At 44.0% G+C, this 21,461-nt stretch overlaps 1 protein-coding gene and 1 non-coding gene across 2 annotated transcripts in view; one reads left to right on the top strand and one right to left on the bottom strand.

The window, feature by feature from the left end:
• The window catches only part of MRPS9 (mitochondrial ribosomal protein S9), a 77,781-nt gene extending 62,991 nt beyond the window's left edge, over positions 1-14,790 (top strand). Inside the window, exons 8-11 of the mRNA XM_029057776.2 lie at positions 1,547-1,706; positions 2,579-2,687; positions 8,364-8,533; positions 14,590-14,790. Of these exons, the coding sequence (XP_028913609.1) occupies positions 1,547-1,706; positions 2,579-2,687; positions 8,364-8,533; positions 14,590-14,681 (531 nt within the window). The 3' untranslated portion in view covers positions 14,682-14,790. The remainder of the gene's footprint in view (positions 1-1,546; positions 1,707-2,578; positions 2,688-8,363; positions 8,534-14,589) is intronic.
• A 4,650-nt stretch (positions 14,791-19,440) lies between these two features.
• Positions 19,441-19,578, bottom strand: LOC114809682. The gene has a single exon (XR_003757459.1). It is a non-coding gene; the product is annotated as a small nucleolar RNA SNORA7 (small nucleolar RNA).
• Positions 19,579-21,461: the final 1,883 nt, after the last annotated feature.

Genomic DNA, 21,461 nt, shown 5'->3' with positions numbered 1-21,461 from the left:
AGAGGTCATGGGTTCGAATCCAGACTCTGCGACTTGTCAGCTGTGTGACTGTGGGCAAGTCACTTCACTTCTCTGTGCCTCAATCCCCTCATCTGTAAAATGGGGGGTTAACTGTGAACCTCATGTGGGACAACCTGATTATCCTGTATCTCCCCCAGCGCTTAGAACAGTGCTCTGCACATAGTGCTTAACAAATGCCAACATTATTATTATTATTATTTTTAGACCGTAATTTCTGAAGTATGTGAGTTTTTCTCTGGTGGCCACTGCATCTCTTTAATGTTTGTTGAGCGGGGCTAGAGTTTTAAGGGTTTTGATTATATTTTGTATGGGAACTGTGCTGTGAAACAGGCAGGGAGAGTAGGAGCCCTGACCTGGACCCAGGCTGAGAAGAGGCACAGATTGAGGGCATGAATGCGCGTGCGTATGCACACTTGAATGCACACACGTCCTCTCCCCCCACACACACACAAACACCCACACACACAAGCGTCAGCCTTCCCTGAGCAGAGATGGGAGAGTGTGAGGTTGATGCTGCCCTCTCTTTATCCCCTTATTCCCCCACCCCTCACCCCTGCAAAGCTAAGCAACTCTCTTTTTGGAGGCTTGAACTCAGGGACGTTTGATATCATTAATATTTGTTGAGTGCTTACTGTGCCTAGAGCAGTGCATACTAAGCGCTTGAGAGAGTATGATATGTCAGAGCTGGTAGACACATTCCCTGCCCTAAAGTACAGTCTTATAAATATCTCAAAAGTTATAAAAGAGGAATAGCGTGGTGTGGTTTTGATGAGGTTGTAATAGGTGATGTTGCATTTTTAACTCCTCGTTCCTTTGGTCCTGGGAACTTGAGACTAAGTTTGCACAAACAATTTGAAGCAGACAGTTCTGGTTTCCACTTCAGAGGGGTTAATGCCAAGTTGTTTACTTTCTAATCACATGTTCAGGAACTATTAAAAAAAATGTACAGAGTGGCAGGGATAATTTATTTCAAGAGGTTGCCCTTTAAGTCAAGTATCTCTTGAAATTTTAAATAGCTTGATTGTTCAGTTTTAAAGGAAATCATAAACATTAAAGTAACACAGCTTGAACAGCCAAAAATAAATTTGCCTAGTGTAGTATGAAGTATAATAATTGAAGAGTTTCCTTCTTGCAAAAATTAAACTATTTCCATTTCATTGTATATAGCTTACTTGGAGAACATACAAAGTGTTTCTTGCTGCACTGCTAGTAAAATAATTGGAACCGTATTTACGTCCACTTAAATGCTTCCTTTGAAAATTGTTACATGCTGTAGTCTGACCTCTTAATCCCCACAGTACAAAGAAGATTTTTTGTTTCCTGAAAGATATGATTTGCGTCTTCAGGCACCTAGAACGTGATGCATCTGCATGCTGTCTTTAAAAGCAGCATGAAGATACAAAAATGTCACCCTGTCAGGTTTCATCAAGAAAGGAGACATCGGAAAGATCGAATACTTAAAAATAGAAAAATTTAGCAAATGCAATTACACTTGCCTCTTCTAATGAATTTTTATTGTTTACAGCATAAGCAGCTCATTGGACTGCTAGAAAGGTTATCGACATTCCCAGGTGAAGGAGACTATGTGCAGAGGTTTCGCAAAAGTGTTTCTATTCAGTCCAAGAAACATCTGATAGAGCCTCTGCAATATGATGAGCAAGGAAGAGCTTTCAGCATTGGTGAAGGTAATGATTTTCACTGAAACAAAACCAATAATGACAGTTGAGAAGTTCCACAACGTATTGTTCATCACTGACATGTAATTTAATGTTCTTTTTGACTTGGGTGGCTTCTCTGTGTGGGAAAACCTGGATATTATCACGACCCAGAGGGGGAGTATGGAAATCCATTTGGTCTATTACGCTTGCTGTTACTGTGGTTATTGCGAGGCTCATTTTTGGGTGGGAGTGTCAGGAAATGATCTGGATAGTGAATGTACATAATGAATTTCTAGGTATGATGCTAAATTCTCTACAAGTCGAGTGTAGCTACTTTGTAGATCTATATCTTAAATACAATTCCTCTTACAAACTCAGCTTTCTGACACAGAGTGACTTACAGGCATTTGGTTATTGGCAAACCCCTTCTAAAAATGAGAAACTAAATCATAAACAATAGTATTTCATTCACTTTGGCCAATTATGATGACATTTAAGACCTCAATTTATTTTTCACACATATTAAAACTCTGTCCTGCGAACCCCTTTCCATTGAATTATTTTCTAAGATTTATTTCCTTTTATTTAGAAAAAATACCTTATTTTTCTTAATAGGAATCATATATATTAAAAACTTTTTTAAATAGCTATTTTTTTGTGGGCTTTAAAGAACTGTGCTTTATGAATTGGCAAAGAAGAGAAATAAATATGCCAACCTGCAGACTTTGGGTTATGGAGAGTAATTTAATCCAGAATCGGGCTGCATGCCCTTTTACTTGCATTTGAACAAATGTTAAATGTTATATTCTGCATTTTGCTTTAATGTGTTAGGATATTTTCAAAATACTTTAAATATTTCAAAAGGCTGAATGCTAATGGAGTTTGATTGTTTTTTAAAGGTAAAAGAAAAACTGCAGTAGCAAAGGCAATACTTTATGAAAATGGGAGTGGACAAATAAAAATAAATGGAGCAGATTATTTGCTCTACTTTTCAGTGACCCAGGACAGGTGAGTTTTGATGACTATTCGTAAATTGCGTTTTCAAAAAAGTGTTTCATTTGCTGGAAGATTTTCAGGGAAAATAAAAAACGGTGGAGATCATTTTTCTGGGAAGATTTTTAAAAATCTGAACTAAAGAGTTGATTAAATTTGTGGATGGCACTCTAAGAAGCTGGGCAAGATTTTTGACAAGATTTTTGACAAAACTGTATCTCCAGACTTCCTTTCTAAACCATCGAAGGTTTATGAGAGCAGCTTTCCATCCTCTTCTCTTTGGTTTTTTGGGGGGGATGGGGATGGGGGCATATTTAGAATGACTCGGCCAGTATGTGGAGTCACTAAAAGAGCAGGGTGGAAGTAAAGACCAGTAGATTTTTATTGAAGATTTTGCAGAACTCTGACAAATGTACCAAAAAAACAACAGCAGCAACAAAAAGCCCCGCCAGGGTGTTTTAACCCTATCTCCCAGAAATTCCATCCAGGCTCAGGGGTCCAGTGCCCCTCTCAGGCTGCAATCTGAATTTCTGCCAGTTGAAGTTATTTTTTTAACTTTGCACTTAACAGAGTAAGCCTATTCATAGTAGGAGCTTAACAAATACCTTTTTTTTTTTTAAAAAAAAAAAAAAAGCTTGTGTTCTAATTGGGGAAATTGAAATTATTTACAAATAGTGGAAGGAGAAAGAGGAGTGAGCATATAGTAGGGCCCCCAGTACAAATGTATCGGGTTGAAATACCTTAATAATTAATTGAATGGCCAAATAAATTTGTAGATAAATATATGTGAATACAAAATGTGTATAATAATGGTTATTAAGCACTTGCAAAGTGCCAAGCTTAGACACTGGATTAGCTCTAAGGTAATCAGATTTAACATAGGTCCGGCCCCATACCTGGGCTCACAGTCTTTGAAGGAGAGCAGACATTTTGTTCCCATTTTACAGGTGAGGAAACACAGGCACAGAGAAGCTGAGACTCGGCCTTGGTCATGGAGTAGATAAGAGGTGGAGCCTGGACTAGAACCCAGGTGTTCGGGTTCCCAGGCCTGTACTCTTTCCACTCCACCGCCTAAGTTTCCGATTGGGTGTTAAGTTAATGTGACTGGAATGTGGTGAATTGATTGAGAAAGGTCAGTGTTAATATGAGTCCAAAACCAAGCTTCTCGTCTTTCCCTCAGAGCCCATTCATGACTTCCCCATCCCTGTCGACCCCATCACTGACTTTGCTGTACCAGAAGCCCACATTTTTGACCTCATTCTCGACTCTTACCCAATCTTTCTGCTCTCACATTAGGTCAATTTGCTAAATCCTGCCAGTTGGTCTTCGGAGTATTTTCCGGATCTGCCCTTTCCTTCCAAACAGCCTCCACTCTGATTCAAACCTTTATCATTTTTTATCAAGGCTACTGTGTCAGCTTCCTTACCGACATCCCAGTCTCTCCTTTCTGTAGTCTGTACTGCATTTGGGCATCTGGGTCAACTTTTTAAAACTTCACTCGGCACCTATCTTTCCTCCCCTCAAAATTTCAGGGGCTCCCCCGGTCCCTCCTCATCAAGCAGGAGCTCCTTACCACCAGCTTTCCCCATCCTATATCTCATCTCCCTTCACCTTCCATACCCTTCCCCTTGCCAAGCGAGTTTACTTTCTAATAATAATAATAACTATGGTGTTTCTTAAGTGCTTAGTATATGCCAAGCACAGTTCTAAGCCCTGGGTAGATACAGGGTAATCAGGTTGTCCCACATGGGACTCACAGTCTTAATCCCCATTTTACAGATGCAGTAACTGAGGCACAGAGAAGTTAAGTGACTTTCCCAAGGTCACACAGCAGACAAGTGGCGGAGCCAGGATTAGAACCCATAACCTCTGACTCCCAAGCCCGGGCTCTTTCCACTAAGCCACATCGCTTCTTATGGAACCTCACTCACCAGTCTTCCATCCTTGGCCCCTTGCTCTCGCTGTCCCTCCAGCCTTGAAACTTTTTACCCCATCATAACTCCGAGGCCACAGCTCTCCCCAACTTCAAAGCTTCCCACCTCTCCCACCACCTCCAGGAAGCCTTCCCCAGTTAATTTCCCCTTCTACAAGCTGTGTCATTGCTAGACAGTGCAGTAGTGTACCACAGCAGTTTGTCTTAATAATAATGTTGGCATTTGTTACACGCTTACTATGTGCCCGAGCACTGTTCTAAGTGCTGGGGTAGATGCAGATTAATTAGTTTGTCCCATGTGAGTCTTAATCCTCTTTTTACAGATGAGGTAACTGAGGCACCGAGAAGTTAAATGACTTGCCCAAAATCACACAGCTGACAGGTGGCGGAGCCGGGATTAGAACCCATGACCTATTTTAGCTGTTACGGGTTGTTTTTTTTTTTTCTTTAATGGTATTTGCTAAATGCTTACATAGTGCCAGGCACTGTACTGAGCTAATCAGGTTGGATACAGTCCACGTTCCATGTGGGGCTTACACCATTAATCCCCATTTTACAGTTGAGGTAACTGAGAAGTGAAGTGACTTGCCCATGGTTACACAGCAGACAGGTGGTGGAGCTGGGATTAGAACCCAATTCCTCTGACTCCCAGGCCTATGCTCTTTCCGCTAGGCTACACTGCTGCTCTTAAATCTGAGGTTTTTTGCTTGCTTTCCTCCCTTCGCCAAATCTTCCGAGTAAAATGTTATTTGCTGCAACCGCTGTGTTTGAAAGTACTCTCAGCCATATTCACAGAGTCCCTCACAGCTTTTTAAAGGACTCGGGCAAGGTTCCCATGTGGATTCTGGCTCGTTTTCACATCGTCTTTATTTCGTTTGAATATCTTTTTGGCAGAGAGGTGTTTCTGCTCTTCATTCATCTTATTTTAGTAAAATGGCTCCAGTCTCATAAATCTGAGTCTAGCAATCATTCAACAGCAACACTTAGCAGTCTTGTATTTGCAACCAACCTCAGCATTTACGTATATATTGTATTTACGTTGATCTTATAAATTGTGCCCTCCTGCTTTGTCCATTCCATCATATGCTCTTTGAAAAGGCTCTGATCTTCAATGTCTTTTATGCTCTTACCCCTGCTTAGTCCAGTGCTCCGTGCTCAGTAAATACAACTGATGATTGGAAAATTGAGAAGCAACAAGGCCTAAATAATAATAATAATAATAATGGTATTTGTTAAATGCTTACTATGTGCAGAGCACTGTTCTAAGTGCTGTGGTAGATACAGGGTAATCAGATTGTCCCACGTGGGGCTCACATTTTTTAATACCCATTTTTACAAATGAGGTAACTGGGGCCCAGAGAAGTTAAGTGACTTGCCCAAGGTCACACAGCAGACAAGTGGGGGAGCGGAATTGGAACCCACAACCTGACTCCCAAGCCCCTGCTCTTTCCACTAAGCCATGCTGCTTCTCTAGTGGAAAGAGTCACAGGACATGGGTGTCAGAGGATCTGGGTTCTAATCACATGTCTGTTGTGTGACCTTGGGCAAGTCACTTCACTTCTCTGGGCCTCAACTACCTCATCTGTAAAATGGGTGTTAAAGCTGTGAGCCTCATGTGGGATATGGATTGGGTCCAGCCTGATTAGCTTTAGTCTACTTCAGGGCATAATACAATGCCTGGCACCTAATAAGTGCTTAGCAAATACCGTTTAAAAAAATCTGCCACAAAACCTAAGTCCCTTAATTTCTTTGTGCCTCAGTTACCTCATCTGTAAAATTGAGATTAAGACTGTGAACCCAATGAGGGATAGGGTCTATTTCCAACTGAATTACCTTGTATCTACCCCGGCGCTTAGAATAGTTCCTGGCATATAGTAAGCACATAACAAATACCATTAAAAAAAAAAGAATAAATTTTGGATCTAATTGTTGGTACTTGAAGCCATAAAAGAAATCATTCTTTGTAATTTAGATGTTAAGATCGTTAGCTTTTTGAGTCTTTTTTAATGGTAAATTAAAACCCTTCTAGTTCTTTTAGGGGCAGTTCTTTTAAAGGGTATTGGGCCTTTTATTATTATTGCCACTGTGTAGCATTTTCCCAGGAGAGGCCAATTTTCCCATAATGCAGGTGACATTCTTGAAGCACTCAACATTGAGAAAAACCTGTGTTGTATTGTGCACGCTTTGGTGCTCTGCGCTTGCATACACTGAAATTGTCATTATCAGAGGAATATTTCCTAATCCCCTCACAGCGGTCTTACCCAAAATACAGAGAGAAATCACATTCCGGAAGGCTTGACTCTAGGCATCTTTCTAAACTACAACTCTTTGGAGGTAGCTCCTAGGGAAAGCAAGGTTATGCAGTAGTTACAGGAGTTTGGATTGATTAATTCCCTCTATCTTAACCTTTGTGCACCCTCTTTTCATGAGTGCAGTCAAGTGGGACCACAGTCAGTCAGCACTTATTCAGGGCCCACTGCATGCACAGGTCAAATTCTGGAACGGAGCTTGCCCTAGTCCCTTCCCGTGACTGACTGACTTAGTCCCGGAGCTGGCCCCCAGCTTCCCGCTATTGAACTAGCTCAGAAATTAACCTGGATCAAAGCGGGCAGTTTGAGAAGAGGTGGAAAGGGTTGCTTAACATAATGTTCCGCTGCCTCCTGGGTCCTTGGGAACGAGAAGGCATAGATCCCGTTCCTCCTTCTCCATTTTCTTCTCCCTCCTCTGACGTGAAGCCCTCAAGAGGGAAGGAAGTAGGCGGAAGGAGAGCGGGGGCTCGTGAACCCAGGCCAGTGTTATTAAATCGTAATAGTAACGATAAGCACTGGCTGTGAGCTAAACTCTAGGGTAGATACAAAGGAATCCATTTGGATACCATCTCTGCCCTGCCCTAATTTTACATTTCTCAGCCTTCTCTGGGCCTCAGCTATTTTTGTGCTCCATGAGTCATCTTGCTTCTCTAAAGGAGGCTGCAGAGGACAAGAACCAACAGATAGACAATTCCAAATTTGAGTAGCCTCCTAAGTTGTCCTACCTGCTTTGCTAACCAATGAAAATGAGGTGTTTGAGGGTCCTTTGGAATTAAACTTGCTTCTGGGAAGATTGACCTGGTACTCACAGAGTCTGAGTTCCAATTTTTCATAATCCCTACGTCATCCACATGATATAGGAAAAGAAGTAAGCTGTGTTACAGATCACATGACGACGCCCAGAAAGATTGTGATTTGTCATTGCTCGATGAAGCTCGGAATAGAACGCTGGCCTCATAATTCACTATCTAGGGTGCTATATACCAGACCGTGATTCTGTCCTGTTCCTTTGCCAGCCTCAGATTTATAGGAAAATAAGTGAGTAGTCTGGGAAACGCACTAGATCGACTTGAGTTTTGTGGAATTGGCTTGCACTGAAAAATGACAGCCACCAATTTGGCGGGGTTTTTTTTTCCCCAGCAGGTTCTAAGTATGTTGATTTCTTATTGAATCGATCAGTCAATCAGTGGTATTTATTGAGCATTCAGTGTGGGCAGAGCAACGGGAATAGAGTTGGTCATTCCATTCAATTCATTCATTCAATGGTATTTATTGAGTGATTACTGTGTGCAAAGCACTGTACTAAGCACCTGGGGGAGTACAATATAAAAATAAACAGACACACTCCCTGCCCAGAATGAGTCTAGAGGGGGAGACAAGTCGACACAATTCCTACCCATAAGGAGCTTAAAATCTGACATGTTTATGTTTTGCTGTGTTTTTTTTCAGAGAACAGTTAATGTTTCCCTTCCACTTTCTTGACCGACTTGGAAAACACGATATGACCTGCACAGTGACAGGCGGGGGACGGTCTGCCCAGGCTGGAGCAGTACGCCTGGCTTCGGCAAAAGCCTTATGCAGCTTTGTCAGCGAAGATGAGGTGGAGTGGATGAGACAAGGTATGTACCCCAATCCACAAGAGAAGAAAGGGTCATGTGCCTAGAAGTACTTAGACTATTATCTCATAACTATCTCCTCATGTGTGACTTGGTTGAATTTTCATTATGTTCATGGCTGAGAAGGAGAATGCCGTAGTGGAAGAAGCATGGGGCTGGGAGTCAGCTGGTTCTAATCCCAGCTCCATCTCTTGTCTGCTCTGTGACAATGGACAAGTCACTTCACTTTTCTTTGCCTCCGTTACCTGCTCTGTAAAATAGAGATTAAGACTGAGCCTGATGTGGGACATGGACTGTGTCCAACCTGATTAACTTGTAACTTAATAATAAATAATAATAATGTTGGTATTTGTTAAGCGCTTACTATGTGCCGAGCACTGTTCTAAGCGCTGGGGTAGATACAGGGTAATCAGGTTGTCCCACATGAGGCTCACAGTCTTCATCCCCATTTTACAGATGAGGGAACTGAGGCATAGAGAAGCAGCGTGGCTCAGTGGAAAGAGCATGGGCTTTGGAGTCAGGGCTCATGAGTTCGAATCCCAGCTCTGCCACTTGTCGGCTGTGTGACTGTGGGCAAGTCACTTGACTTCTCTGTGCCTCAGTTCCCACTTAGATACTTTGTATCCACCTCAGTGCTCAGAACAGTGCCTGGCATGTAGTAAGCATTAAACCAAAACCATATATTTTTTTAAAAAAAAAGTTAAAACCATCATGTTCTGTCTTAAATCTCTGCCATCACGAGCTAGAAAAAGGAAGCAGTTGAATGTTGTTGGAAGTTCTGTCTAGTGGTATTTTCAATGGGGAGGGAGTGCCAGAGGCTCATTCATTTGGTTTGTGAAATAAGCATGTGATTTAGAGGTATTGGAGAGATCACTTGGCTGATTTTTGATGTATTTAAAGACTTGGAAATTGTTTTACAGTTCATTCATTCATTCAATAGTATTTATTGAGCGCTTACTATGTGCAGAGCACTGTACTAAGCGCTTGGGATGAACAGGTCGGCAACAGATAGAGACAGTCCCTGCCGTTTGACGGGCTTACAGTCTAATCGGGGGAGACGGACAGACAAGAACAATGGCACTAAACAGCGTCGAGGGGAAGAACATCTCGTAAAAACAATGGCAACTAAATAGAATCAAGGCGATGTACAATTCATTAACAAAATAAATAGGGTAACGAAAATATATACAGTTGAGCGGATGAGTACAGTGCTGTGGGGATGGGAAGGGAGAGGTGGAGGAGCAGAGGGAAAAGGGGAAAATGAGGCTTTAGCTGTGGAGAGGTAAAGGGGGGATGGCAGAGGGAGTAGAGGGGGAAGAGGAGCTCAGTCTGGGAAGGCCTCTTGGAGGAGGTGATTTTTAAGTAAGGTTTTGAAGAGGGAAAGAGAATCAGTTTGGCGGAGGTGAGGAGGGAGGGTGTTCCAGGACCGCGGGAGGACGTGACCCAGGGGTCGACGGCGGGATAGGCGAGACCGAGGGACGGCGAGGAGGTGGGCGGCAGAGGAGCGGAGCGTGCGGGGTGGGCGGTAGAAAGAGAGAAGGGAGGAGAGGTAGGAAGGGGCAAGGTGATGGAGAGCCTTGAAGCCTAGAATGAGGAGTTTTTGTTTGGAGCGGAGGTCGATAGGCAACCACTGGAGTTGTTTAAGAAGGGGAGTGACATGCCCAGATCGTTTCTGCAGGAAGATGAGCCGGGCAGCGGAGTGAAGAATAGACCGGAGCGGGGCGAGAGAGGAGGAAGGGAGGTCAGAGAGAAGGCTGACACAGTAGTCTAGCCGGGATATAACGAGAGCCCGTAATAGTAAGGTAGCCGTTTGGGTGGAGAGGAAAGGGCGGATCTTGGCGATATTGTAGAGGTGAAACCGGCAGGTCTTGGTAACGGATAGGATGTGTGGGGTGAACGAGAGGGACGAGTCAAGGATGACACCGAGATTGCGGGCCTGCGGGACGGGAAGGATGGTCGTGCCATCCACGGTGATGGAGAAGTCTGGGAGCGGACCGGGCTTGGGAGGGAAGATGAGGAGCTCAGTCTTGCTCATGTTGAGTTTTAGGTGGCGGGCCGACATCCAGGTGGAGACGTCCCGGAGGCAGGAGGAGATGCGAGCCTGAAGGGAGGGGGAGAGGACGGGGCGGAGATGTAGATCTGCGTGTCATCTGCGTAGAGATGGTAGTCAAAGCCGTGAGAGCGGATGAGTTCACCGAGGGAGTGAGTGTAAATGGAGAACAGAAGAGGGCCAAGAACTGACCCTTGAGGAACTCCAACAGTTAAAGGATGGGAGGGGGAGGAGGCTCCAGCGTAGGAGACTGAGAATGATCGGCCAGAGAGGTAAGAGGAGAACCAGGAGAGGACAGAGTCCGTGAAGCCAAGGTGAGATAAGGTATGGAGGAGGAGGGGATGGTCGACAGTGTCAAAGGCAGCAGAGAGGTCAAGGAGGATCAGAATGGAGTAGGAGCCATTGGATTTGGCAAGAAGGAGGTCATGGGTGACCTTAGAGAGAGCAGTCTCGGTAGAGTGGAGGGGACGGAAGCCAGATTGGAGGGGGTCTAGGAGAGAATGGGAGTTAAGGAATTCTAGGCATACAGTTAAAATGTTTCTTTTGTTAAATGACTTTAAAATCACTGGAGATGTTCATAAAAATCAGTAGCTATCATTAGAATTCCTGTTTGTCATGGAGCAATAATCAATCAATCCATGGTGTTTATTGAGAGTTTTCAGTATGCAGAGTCCTGTACTGCTTGGAGAGCACAATTCAAAAGTTGGTAGGCACATTCCCTGCCCACAATTAACTTAGTCTGAAGGGGGAGACAGATATTAATGTAAATTAATTATAGGTAATTAAAGGTACAAATCCACTGCATAAGTGATGAAGAAGAGTGAGGGAGTCAGAGAAAAGAGTGTTTAATTAAGGATAGTCCCTTGGGAGAAGATGTGCTCTTAATAAGTCTTTGAAGGTCAGAAGAGTGCTGGTCTTTTGTATTGGGAGGGGGAGGGAGTTCCAGGCCAGAGAGAAGATGTGAGCAAAGGGTCAGCAGCGAGATAGACAAGATGGGGGCACAGTGAGCAAAGGGTGAGTGCTGGATTCTAGAAGGAAATCAGTAAGGTATGGTAAGAGGATGCGATCTGATTGTAAGGGATTTCTGTTTGCACAGATGGATGGGCAACCACTGGAGGGTCTTGAGGAATGGGGAGATATGAACTGAACTTTTCTTTTAGAAAACTGATTCTGGAAGCAGAGTGAAGCTATGGACTGGAGAAGGAGAGACAGGCAGGGAGGTCAGTGAAGAGGCAGATATAGTAGTCAAGTTGGGATATGACAAATACTTGAATCACCATAGCAGTAGTTTGACGGAGGGAATTGGGCAGATTTTAGCAGTGTCTTGAAGGTAGAACTGACAGAGTTTGGTGACAGATTGAGTGTATGGGTTGTAAGAGAGACGAGTTGTGGATAATGCCAAGATTACGGGCTTGTGAGAAAGGGAGGATAGTGGTATTGTCTACTCTGATGGGAAAGTTGGGGAGGCCAGGGTTTGGCTGGGAAGATGAAGGATTCTGTTAGACACATGTTTAATTTGAAGTGTTAATGGGACATCCAAGTAGAGATGTCCTGAAGGCAGGAAGAAATGCATGACTGCAGAGAAAGAGAGAGATCAAGATTGGAGATGTAGATGTGGGAATCATCCATAAAGAAATAGCAGTGGAAGCCATGGGGAGCGACTGAGTTCTCCAAGGGAGTGGTGTAGATGGAGAACAGAAGGGACCCAAGACAGCCTTGATGGACCTCCACTGTCAGAAGGTGAGAGGCAGAGGAGAAGTCTGCGAAAGACACTGAGAAGGCGCTGTTGGAGAGATAGGAGAATCCAAGGGCGGATTGTGTCAAGCGAAGCCTAGGTTAAGTAATATTTCAAGGAGAATGGGGTAGTTCTCAGTGTCAAAGGCAGCTGAGAGGTCTAGGAAGATTAGGATGCAGTAGAGGCTGTCAGATTGGGCGAGAAGAAGGTCATTTGTGTCTTTAGAGAGAGCAGTTTCCATGGGTCATGGGGGCAGAAACCAGATTGGAGAAGTTGTGTTTTGCCCGAGAACACACAGCAGACAGGTGGCAGAGCTGGGATCAGAAGTCTGGTCTTCTGATTCATGGGCCCATGCTTCCTCCATTTTATTGCCAAAGCTCTTACATTAGTTATTTTATGCCTCACAACACCTCTGTGGGGTAGGATTCAGGTATTTTTATGCCCACTTTACAGATGGAACTGAGGCATGAAGAGGTTGAGTGATTTGCACAAGGCCACACAGTAGACAGTAGTTTGGGCATGGAGACCATGTACCCTTTAAGAACTTCATAGTCACCCCACCCTCGGCCTCCCAGCACTTACGTACATGTCTGAAATTACGTACGTATCTATATTTCACTTATATTAATGTCTGTCTCCCCACTCTAGTGCGTAAGCTCTTTGTGGCCAGGGAACGTGTCTGCCAACTCTGTTGTATTGTACTCTCCCAGTTAGCACAGTGCTCTGCACATAGAAAACTCAATAAATACCGTTGATTGATTGATGATTAATCCATGATTGCTCCAAGAGTTTTTAAAGGTTAAGAAAAGAAATATTTTAACTGCGGGGAGGGGAATGAGGGATGGCGCTGGAACCGAATGTCAGGGATGGATGAGAGTGAGTTGAGCGGGGGCCAGCATTTAGGAAGGGGTGTTGGATGAGAGGGGCAGGGTGACCAGAGGGAGGGGACTGAGGACATGACAGGGATAGGGTGTTCAAGAAAGAAAGGAGCTGCAGCAGCAGCAGCTGATCTGATCATAAGATCATTTTTCATTATTTTTTCATATGTATATCTCATATGGGGCAGACAGCCAACCCGCAACTCAAGGCCACACATACTGTGTGGTTCATTTTTTTACCATGGTGGTGAGTGGCAGTGAGCCATCGTGGTTCTCAGCTCCAGCTAGATCGAATGATCTTGGGCAAGTCACTCCATTCCTCTGTATCTCCGTTACCTCATTTGTAAAACGGGGGTTGAGACTGTGAGCCCCACAAGGGACAGGGGCTGTGTCCAACTCAATTTGCTTGTACCCCCGCACCCCAGGGCTTAGTACAATGCCTGGCACGTGGTAAGTGCTTAACAAATACCATTATTATTATTGTTATTATTACTATTATTATTATTCCCTCCCCCAGATGCCCTCCCTGGAAGTGCCCTCTTGCCTCCATCACCTGCTCCCCAGACATGCCAGTTAAAGGAATTTTTTTGTGGTCTGTGGCTCTTGGCCATATCATGTTGTCATTGGTTGGCACCTCTTCAGTTTATGGAACTTGGCCTGCTCTGTTGGATCATAAAGAAATAAAAAATAGCCATAGTCTTTACTATTGCTGTTGTCTCGGGCCATCCAGGGCCTGGTCCATCCTGGCAACTTAGCTCCATTCTGGGAGGGAAGCCAGAGAAGCCCCAGAACCCTGGTCACTGGAAGAGCCGATTGCACTTAACATCCAGGTTGCTTTCGTCAATCAGTCTATGGCTTGTGTTCCTTAAGTGCTTACTATGTGCAGAGCACTGTACTAAGTTCTGGAGAGAATATCGTATATCAGAGGTGGTGGACGAGTTCCTTTCCCACAAGTAGCTTACCATCTAGAGAGAGAGGTGTTCTTTGGTTTGCTTTGAAGTGTATCTTGTGGTCTGATGTATCTGATACTGTTATTCTCATTCATTCAGAAATTATGTTAAAGGGCACCCAATTATAGGCTTTAGCAAGAAGTTTTATCTTGAATAGAACATTCAAAGAGAGAAGATATTAGCTGGAGGGGAGGAAATAAACCCCTTAACTAGTGGTACAGAAGTGCCTTTTAGAAGCAGTAATAGAGTCTGAATAGAGTGAAAATTAACTTTGGGAAAATGTAAAGGAGTTTGTTAGATTATTATATGTCTGGATGCTTCCTTCCTTGCTATCTGTTCATATTCTTCATACCCCAGAATTACTGTCTACTCACTACGTGTTGCCTCCCTCTCTAGGCAGTATATGGATTCCGTATTTCATAAATCAATTGTCTCTTTTGGTATAGCCGGATTGCTGACTACTGATCCAAGAGTGAGAGAACGAAAGAAGCCAGGACAAGAAGGAGCCCGCCGGAAATTCACCTGGAAGAAGCGGTAGAGACCAAAGAGGAGACAGACCTGCCTGATTTCTTGCAGCATGCACAGAATCAGTCATAAATATTCATTTCATAAATTTATTCAAAATAAAGTTTTCATATTTCTGTTGATCCTGTTTTCAGTTCACTTTTAAACTCTAGGAAAATTTTTCACAGAACAGCATTATTTATGGCTCATGGCTTGCACAGAAAAATTAATTTGGTATGTTCGTTGATACCTCATCGCAATATAATATGGAGGTACACCTGATTCCGAGCTACCGTGATATGGAAAATCCAGAGATACGTCATGTGCCTGTGACTGGCTTAGCCCAGGATTCATATGCCTTACCTGACTCTGCATCCAGTCGCTGCCAGAAAATCAGTTCCCTTGCTTCTACCCTGCCGATTTCACAGTCCTCCCTTGTGGACTGGGTTTTCTGATCCATCTGGACGCTCAGGAGAGGCAGCACAGTTGTGGCTAGATGGAAGGGACAGAGATCTTAAACTAGCATTTCTTTCCCACCCTGATTCTGAGTCACCTTAGACCAAAGCGGGCAAACTCTTACTGAGGTGCTCAGGCTGTCCTCCACAGAGAAGCAACATGACATAGTAGATGGAACACAGACCTTGGAGTCAGAAGGTCATAGGTTCCAAACCTGGCCCCGCCACCTGTCTGCTCTGTGACTTTGGGCAAGTCACTTCTCTGTGCCTCAGTTCCCTCATCTGTAAAATGGAGATCGAGACTGTGAGCCCCACATGGGATAGGGACCGTGTCCAACCTGATTTGCTTGTATCCACCCCAGGGCTTGGTACATGCCTGGCATAAAGTAAGCGCTTAACAAATACCATATTATTATTACATTCGCAATGCCTTTGCATTTAAGTCTGAGAAAGTCCAACCCACAGGGTCACTGACTGTTCAAGATTCAGCCACATTTTAGGAAATGTGACAAGCATTTGGTCAGGAAGCAGCGTGTGTAGTGGATAGGGCACAGACCTGGGAGTCAGAAGGACCTAGGTTCTAATGTCAGCGACCATTTGTCTGCTGTGTGACCTAGGGCAGTCTCTTCTCTGTGCCTCAGGTATCTCATCTGTAAAATAGAGATTGTAAGCCCCATGTAGAACATGGTCTGTGTCCAAACCTGATTAGCTTGTATCTACCCCAGTGGTTAATACAGTGCCTGGCCCATAGAAGTGCTTTACAAATACCATTTTTTAAAATGTAGGACTGGTCCTCGATAAAGAGGTTTGGCAATCACTGAACTTTTTTTCATTTTGGAAAAGGATGAGAGCTAGGAAAAGAAAGCATAGGAAACTGGTAACTTTAATAGCATTCTAACTTTATTGAAATGTCTATGAGAATATCTACCTTGTCCTATTTTTTAAAATCCCTAATGTGAATTGCACAACTCAGTAATATCGATGGCTGTACTACATCTCTCGTCTGTGGAATGATGCCTGCTCCCGGTTGAGAAATGATGGGTTAAGATTAGTCCTGACACGTGCAGACTGAGAATCTTGTGCAGAGGAATCGATTATAGGGCTAACTACTTATGCAGCACCACAAACAAGAAGGCAGGGAGGGGTGCTCCACATTGTGGATTATACACGTGGTCTTCACCCACATTAGGCAGGTCTAGAATCCTGGTCTCCTGATTCCCTTGTTCTGTGTTTTTCTCTGGCCGACGGCAACGGTCCAAGATGTGTGCCAGATTCTACTTGAACTATTGGAGATAGATAGCTCTAGTCTAGTCTAGAGAGCATCACTGCCATCAGTAATGTTTATTGAAGTGCTTTGCTAGGCACTTCAATATGTACGTGGAAAATTCTATGCTGCATCCACCCAACAGACATTTTTAACAGTTATGTACGCCTCTCTTTGGCAAGTGGATAGAGCGTGGGGCTGGGAGTCGCATGTTGATGGGTTCTAATCCCGGCTCTGCCACTTGTCTGCTGTGTGCCCTTGGGCAAGTCACTTCGCTTCTCTCTGCCTCCATTATCTGTAAAATGGGGATTGAGCTCCACATGGGACAGGGACTGTGTCCAACCCAATTAGCTTGGATCCACCCCAGTGCTTAGTACAGTGCTTGGCACATAGTAAGTGCTTAACAAATACCACTATTATTATATTGCTATATAAAGACTGATGGTAGATATTGCTCTGGGTCCAGGTTAATCCAGGTATGTATTTTTGGTCCTCTTCTTGGATTGAATTTGGGTCCATTGTACTGTGGCCTTACCTAAGTCCTCCTTTCCTCTCCCATTCCCTTCTATGTCACCCTGACTTGCTCCCTTTATTCTTCCCTCCTCCCAGCCCCAAAGCACTTATGTACATATCTGTTAATTTATATTAATGTCTGTCCTCCCCCCCAGACTGTAAGCTCGGTGTAGGCAGGGAATGTCTGTTGTACTCTCCCAAGCACTTAATACAGTGCTCTGCATCCAGTAAGAGCTCAAGAAATGCAATTGACTAACACTAACTGCTTTGGTCTTATGCCGTCGAGTTGTTTCCGGCCCATAGAAACACTGTGGACACATCTCTCCCATAACGCCCCGCTCTCCATCTGCAATCATTCTAACAGTGTATTCATAGAGTTTTCTTGGTAAAAATACGGTTTACCATTGCTTCCTTCCACACAGTAAACTTGAGTCTCCACCCTCGACTCTCTCCCTTGCTGCTGCTGCCCAGCACAGGTGAGTTTTGACTTGTAGAAGATTGCCTTCCACTCCCCAGCCGCTGGCCAAATTAGGAATGGGATGGTTATGCCTCTGCTTGGCTCTCCCTCCCGTAGTCGAGACTGGTAGAGTACTGGAAACCCTCCAGATGCAACCCTGAGAGGGGCTAATGGCTCTAGAAGGTACTCAATCACTTATTTATTTACTTCATATATATAAAATATATATTTATATATATATTCACCTTGCTGAAACCAGCTGCATCCATGACCTTCCTCCTGCTCCTACTATTTGTCAATAATGTATCTACCTGTCTTCTCTTTAGATAGTAAAGCCCCTGACAGTTGGGGCCATGTGTCTTCTTCTGTTGCTTATGTACATAACTATTCTTCATTTTCCAAGATCTCACTACTGATGATAAGATGTTAACAATTGAATGGTTGATAGATATGCTTTCAGGATGTGGTCATGAATGAAAAAATTGAGATCGACACCTCAAGGTAATCACTGGGTACTTGTTGAACGCTTAAGGTGTGCAGAGCACTGTACTAAGCACTTGGGAGAGTGCAACGGGGTTGGTAGAGATTATACCTGATTACATTGAAATAAACATTAAAATAAATTATGGGTATGTGCATGCATGACATAAGGCTGAAGGTGGGGTGAATATTAAGTGCTTAAAAGGTACAACTCTTAAGTGGAAGAGCAACACAGACGGGAGAGGGAGTAGGGGAAATGAGAGCTTAGTCAGGCAAGGCCACCTGGAGGAGATGTGATTTTAATAAGGCTTGGAAGGTGGAGAGCATGTTGGTCTGTCATATATGAAGGAAGAGGGAGTCCCAGACGAGTGGGAGGATTGTGGACAAAGGGGTCAGGAGTGAGAGGCAAAATAAAGGAACAATAGGTTGGCATTAGAGAAGCTTATTGCTGACCACCGCCTACCATCGACAACATACAGGGTTTTCTGTAAGAGAACATTCCCCAAAAGGAAAGAACCCACCCGTTGTCCTAGTATAATTACCAGTTCAAGAGTGAGACAGTGTGACACAATGCAGTTTACTGGTTCACACGTACACTGGTTTAGGGGCTAAAGGATTCCTGTCCGCAGAGGAAAGACCACTGTCCCCTGGGATCCTTCTATACTTCTTCCAGCACCACTGTCCCCCGGGATCCTTCTATACTCCCCGGTTCTGCTCTGAAGGGGACATCCTCGCCTCTTATGTCAGTCTGGGTGATGTGGGGCGTTCCTGAGGGGTGACTGCATATTTCAGGATGGGGGTGTCTCCTGGTTGGGAGTCCGTGCAGCTCTTGCAAAAGGGTCCTGGCTGGTTCTGCTAGTGTTCTCTTGGGCTGATGAGAGAATATTTCACTGCTCCTTCAATACAACCAATCTTAGTAGCTTTCCTGGTGATGATGGGATGACCTCTCTGTTGGAGCCTGGTTGTCCCTTCTTGGATTTGCTGATAACTACCCTGAACACATCCACTTTTTGTGTTCCATTTACTATCACTTGGGTCCTGGTCCCTGGTTTTTGTGTTACTATCAGGAACGGCCTGCTGTATTCCCTTTTTCAGCTCCTTCTGTTATCCCCCATAGTTCCCCTGCATCGACTTTAGGACCCCGCCACCTCAGTGTCTAGCCTCTGTTAACAAAGCAAAGGGAGCTGACTGGATCGTAGTAGGAAATCAGTGAGATAAGATAGGAGGAGGCAAGCTGATTGAGTGCTTTAAAGCCTATAGTAAGGAGATTCTGTTTAATGTGGAAATCAGTGAGATAAGATAGGAGGAGGCAAGCTGATTGAGTGCTTTAAAGCCTATAGTAAGGAGATTCTGTTTAATGTGGAGGCGGATGGGCAGCAATTAGAGGTTCTTCTCTTGTCGTATGCCCTCGAGTCGTTTCCGACCCATAACGACACCACAGACACATTTCTCTCAGAACGCCCTGCTCTCCATCTGCAATCGTTCTGGTAGAGGGTAGAGTATCCAGTGAGTTTTCTGGATAAAAATACGGAAGTGGTTTACCATTGCCGCTTTCTGCGCAGTGGACTCAAATCTCCATGCTTGACTCTTCCATGCTGCTGCTGCCCAGCATGGGTGAGTTTTGACTTGTAGCAGATTGCCTTCCACTCAATAGCCACTGCTCCAGCTAGGAATGGAATGGTTAGGCCTCTGCTTGACTCTCCCTCCTGTAGCCAAGACTGGTAGAGTACTGGAAACTCACCAGGTGAGACCCTGAGAGGGGGAGAGATTCTTGAGGAGTGAGAAAATGTGGACTGTTTTGTTTTTTTGTTTGTTTGTTTTTAGAAAAATGATCCAGACAGCAGAGTGAAGTATGGCCTGGAGTAAAAAGAAACAGGAGTCTTGGAGGTCACCAAGGAGACTGATGCAGTTGTCAAGGTGGGATAGAATAAGTGCTTGGATCAACATAGTAACAATTTGGATGGAGAAGAAAGGATGGCTTTTAGCGGTTTTGTGAAGGTGGAACCGACAGGATCGATGACAGTCTGAATATGAGGGTTATGAGAATGTAAATATGAGAGAGATGAGTAAAGTATCATTTCAAGGTTACAGGCTTGTGAGACAGGGAAGATTGTGGTGTTGTCTACAGTGAGGGGAAAAAGGAGGACAGGGTTTGGGTGAGAAGAGGAGGAGTTCTATTTTGGACATGTTAAGTTTGAGGTGTCCTGGGGACATCCAAGTAGAGACGTCCTGAAGGCAAGAGGAAATGTGAGGCTGCAGTCTCTCGATCAGGACTGGAGAGGTAGATTTGGGAATCATCCACATAGAATGGCAGGGGTAGCGAATGAGTTCTCCAAGGAAGTGGGTGTTCTAATGAAAACACAGGGATTGCGTTCTTACCAAACTCCACAGTAAGGAAAACTCAGGGTATTTCTAATAAAAACTGTGGTATTTGTTAAATGCTTACTCTGTGCCAAGCTTTATACTAAGTGCTGGGGTAGACACAAGATAATCAGTCTAGACACAACATATATTAAATCCCTATTTTGCAGATGAGGAAATGGAAGCACAGAGAAGTTACGTGACCTGCCCAGGGTATCCCAGCAGATCTGGCAGAGAACCCAGGTTCTCTGACTCCCAGGTCTGTACTCTTTCCACTAGGCCACACTGCTTCTCTGTAGTATCTTTTGAGTGTTCACGGTATCTACGGCACACGGGTGCCAAAGGCATTACAACACTATGGCGTCCTGCATCCAAGCAGACTCAGATTGTTGGATGAACATTCCCTAATTCCCTAACAGTGTTCTATACATCATGAAAACAGACATTCTTGGCAGAATCGGGTGTATTTAAACTCATTGAAAACAGGTCCGTGGGTGGCTCTTTTTTGGATGAGCAATCCAGAAAAACTAAATCTTTTTTCATTTTTCTTGGACTTCAGAATCTTCAAAGAAGCCAGCTTTACAGTGTGATGTCTGAATGCCCCATTACAAGGAGGTAAGAAGGAGCTTCAGAGCAGGTGATAAAATAGGGTAAGAAACAGGGAGAAACCCATAAGCTGATCAGTTTTAAATAGGGAGATTCCAAAGTCCAGAATTTTCTGCAATCCCACAGTACATTTTGGCCTTTACGTCAATCAGTCGTATTTACTGAGTACTTACTGTGGTCAGAGCACTGAACTAAGTGTTTGGGAAAGTCCGGTGTAACAGAGTTATATGTTTCATGTTGGAAACAACCAAATGCGTGTATCAAATCCCTCTTTATCTACTTATTAAATTGTATTTTGTGAACACCAGTGACAGAATCCATGTTTTCATCAGCATTGAGCCATGATCGGAAAACATCTACTCCATTTCTATTTCTCCATGTAAAAAAAATGGAAATTACTTTCTTCTGCCTCCCTAATTGGTCTGAACAGTTGTCAGTACTCTTTTATCAAGAAGTAGCATTTACTGAGTACCTACTGTGTGCAGAGGATTGAATTAATTTCCCATCTTTCCTCGCAACTTTCTCCTCCCCACAACTTTCCCGTCACAATTGACAGCTCTCCTTCCTATCTCACAAAGCCGGTAACTTGACTTATCTCTCTCCTTCAGTACATGTATTCAGTGAGCGACTAAATCTGTTTAATCTACATAATGTCTCCAGAATTATTTCCTTCCTCTC

This window comes from Ornithorhynchus anatinus, chromosome 2 (genome assembly GCF_004115215.2).
Source record: "Ornithorhynchus anatinus isolate Pmale09 chromosome 2, mOrnAna1.pri.v4, whole genome shotgun sequence".
In the NCBI taxonomy this organism is placed as follows: domain Eukaryota; kingdom Metazoa; phylum Chordata; class Mammalia; order Monotremata; family Ornithorhynchidae; genus Ornithorhynchus; species Ornithorhynchus anatinus.
This window is presented reverse-complemented; position numbering and strand designations above follow the sequence as displayed.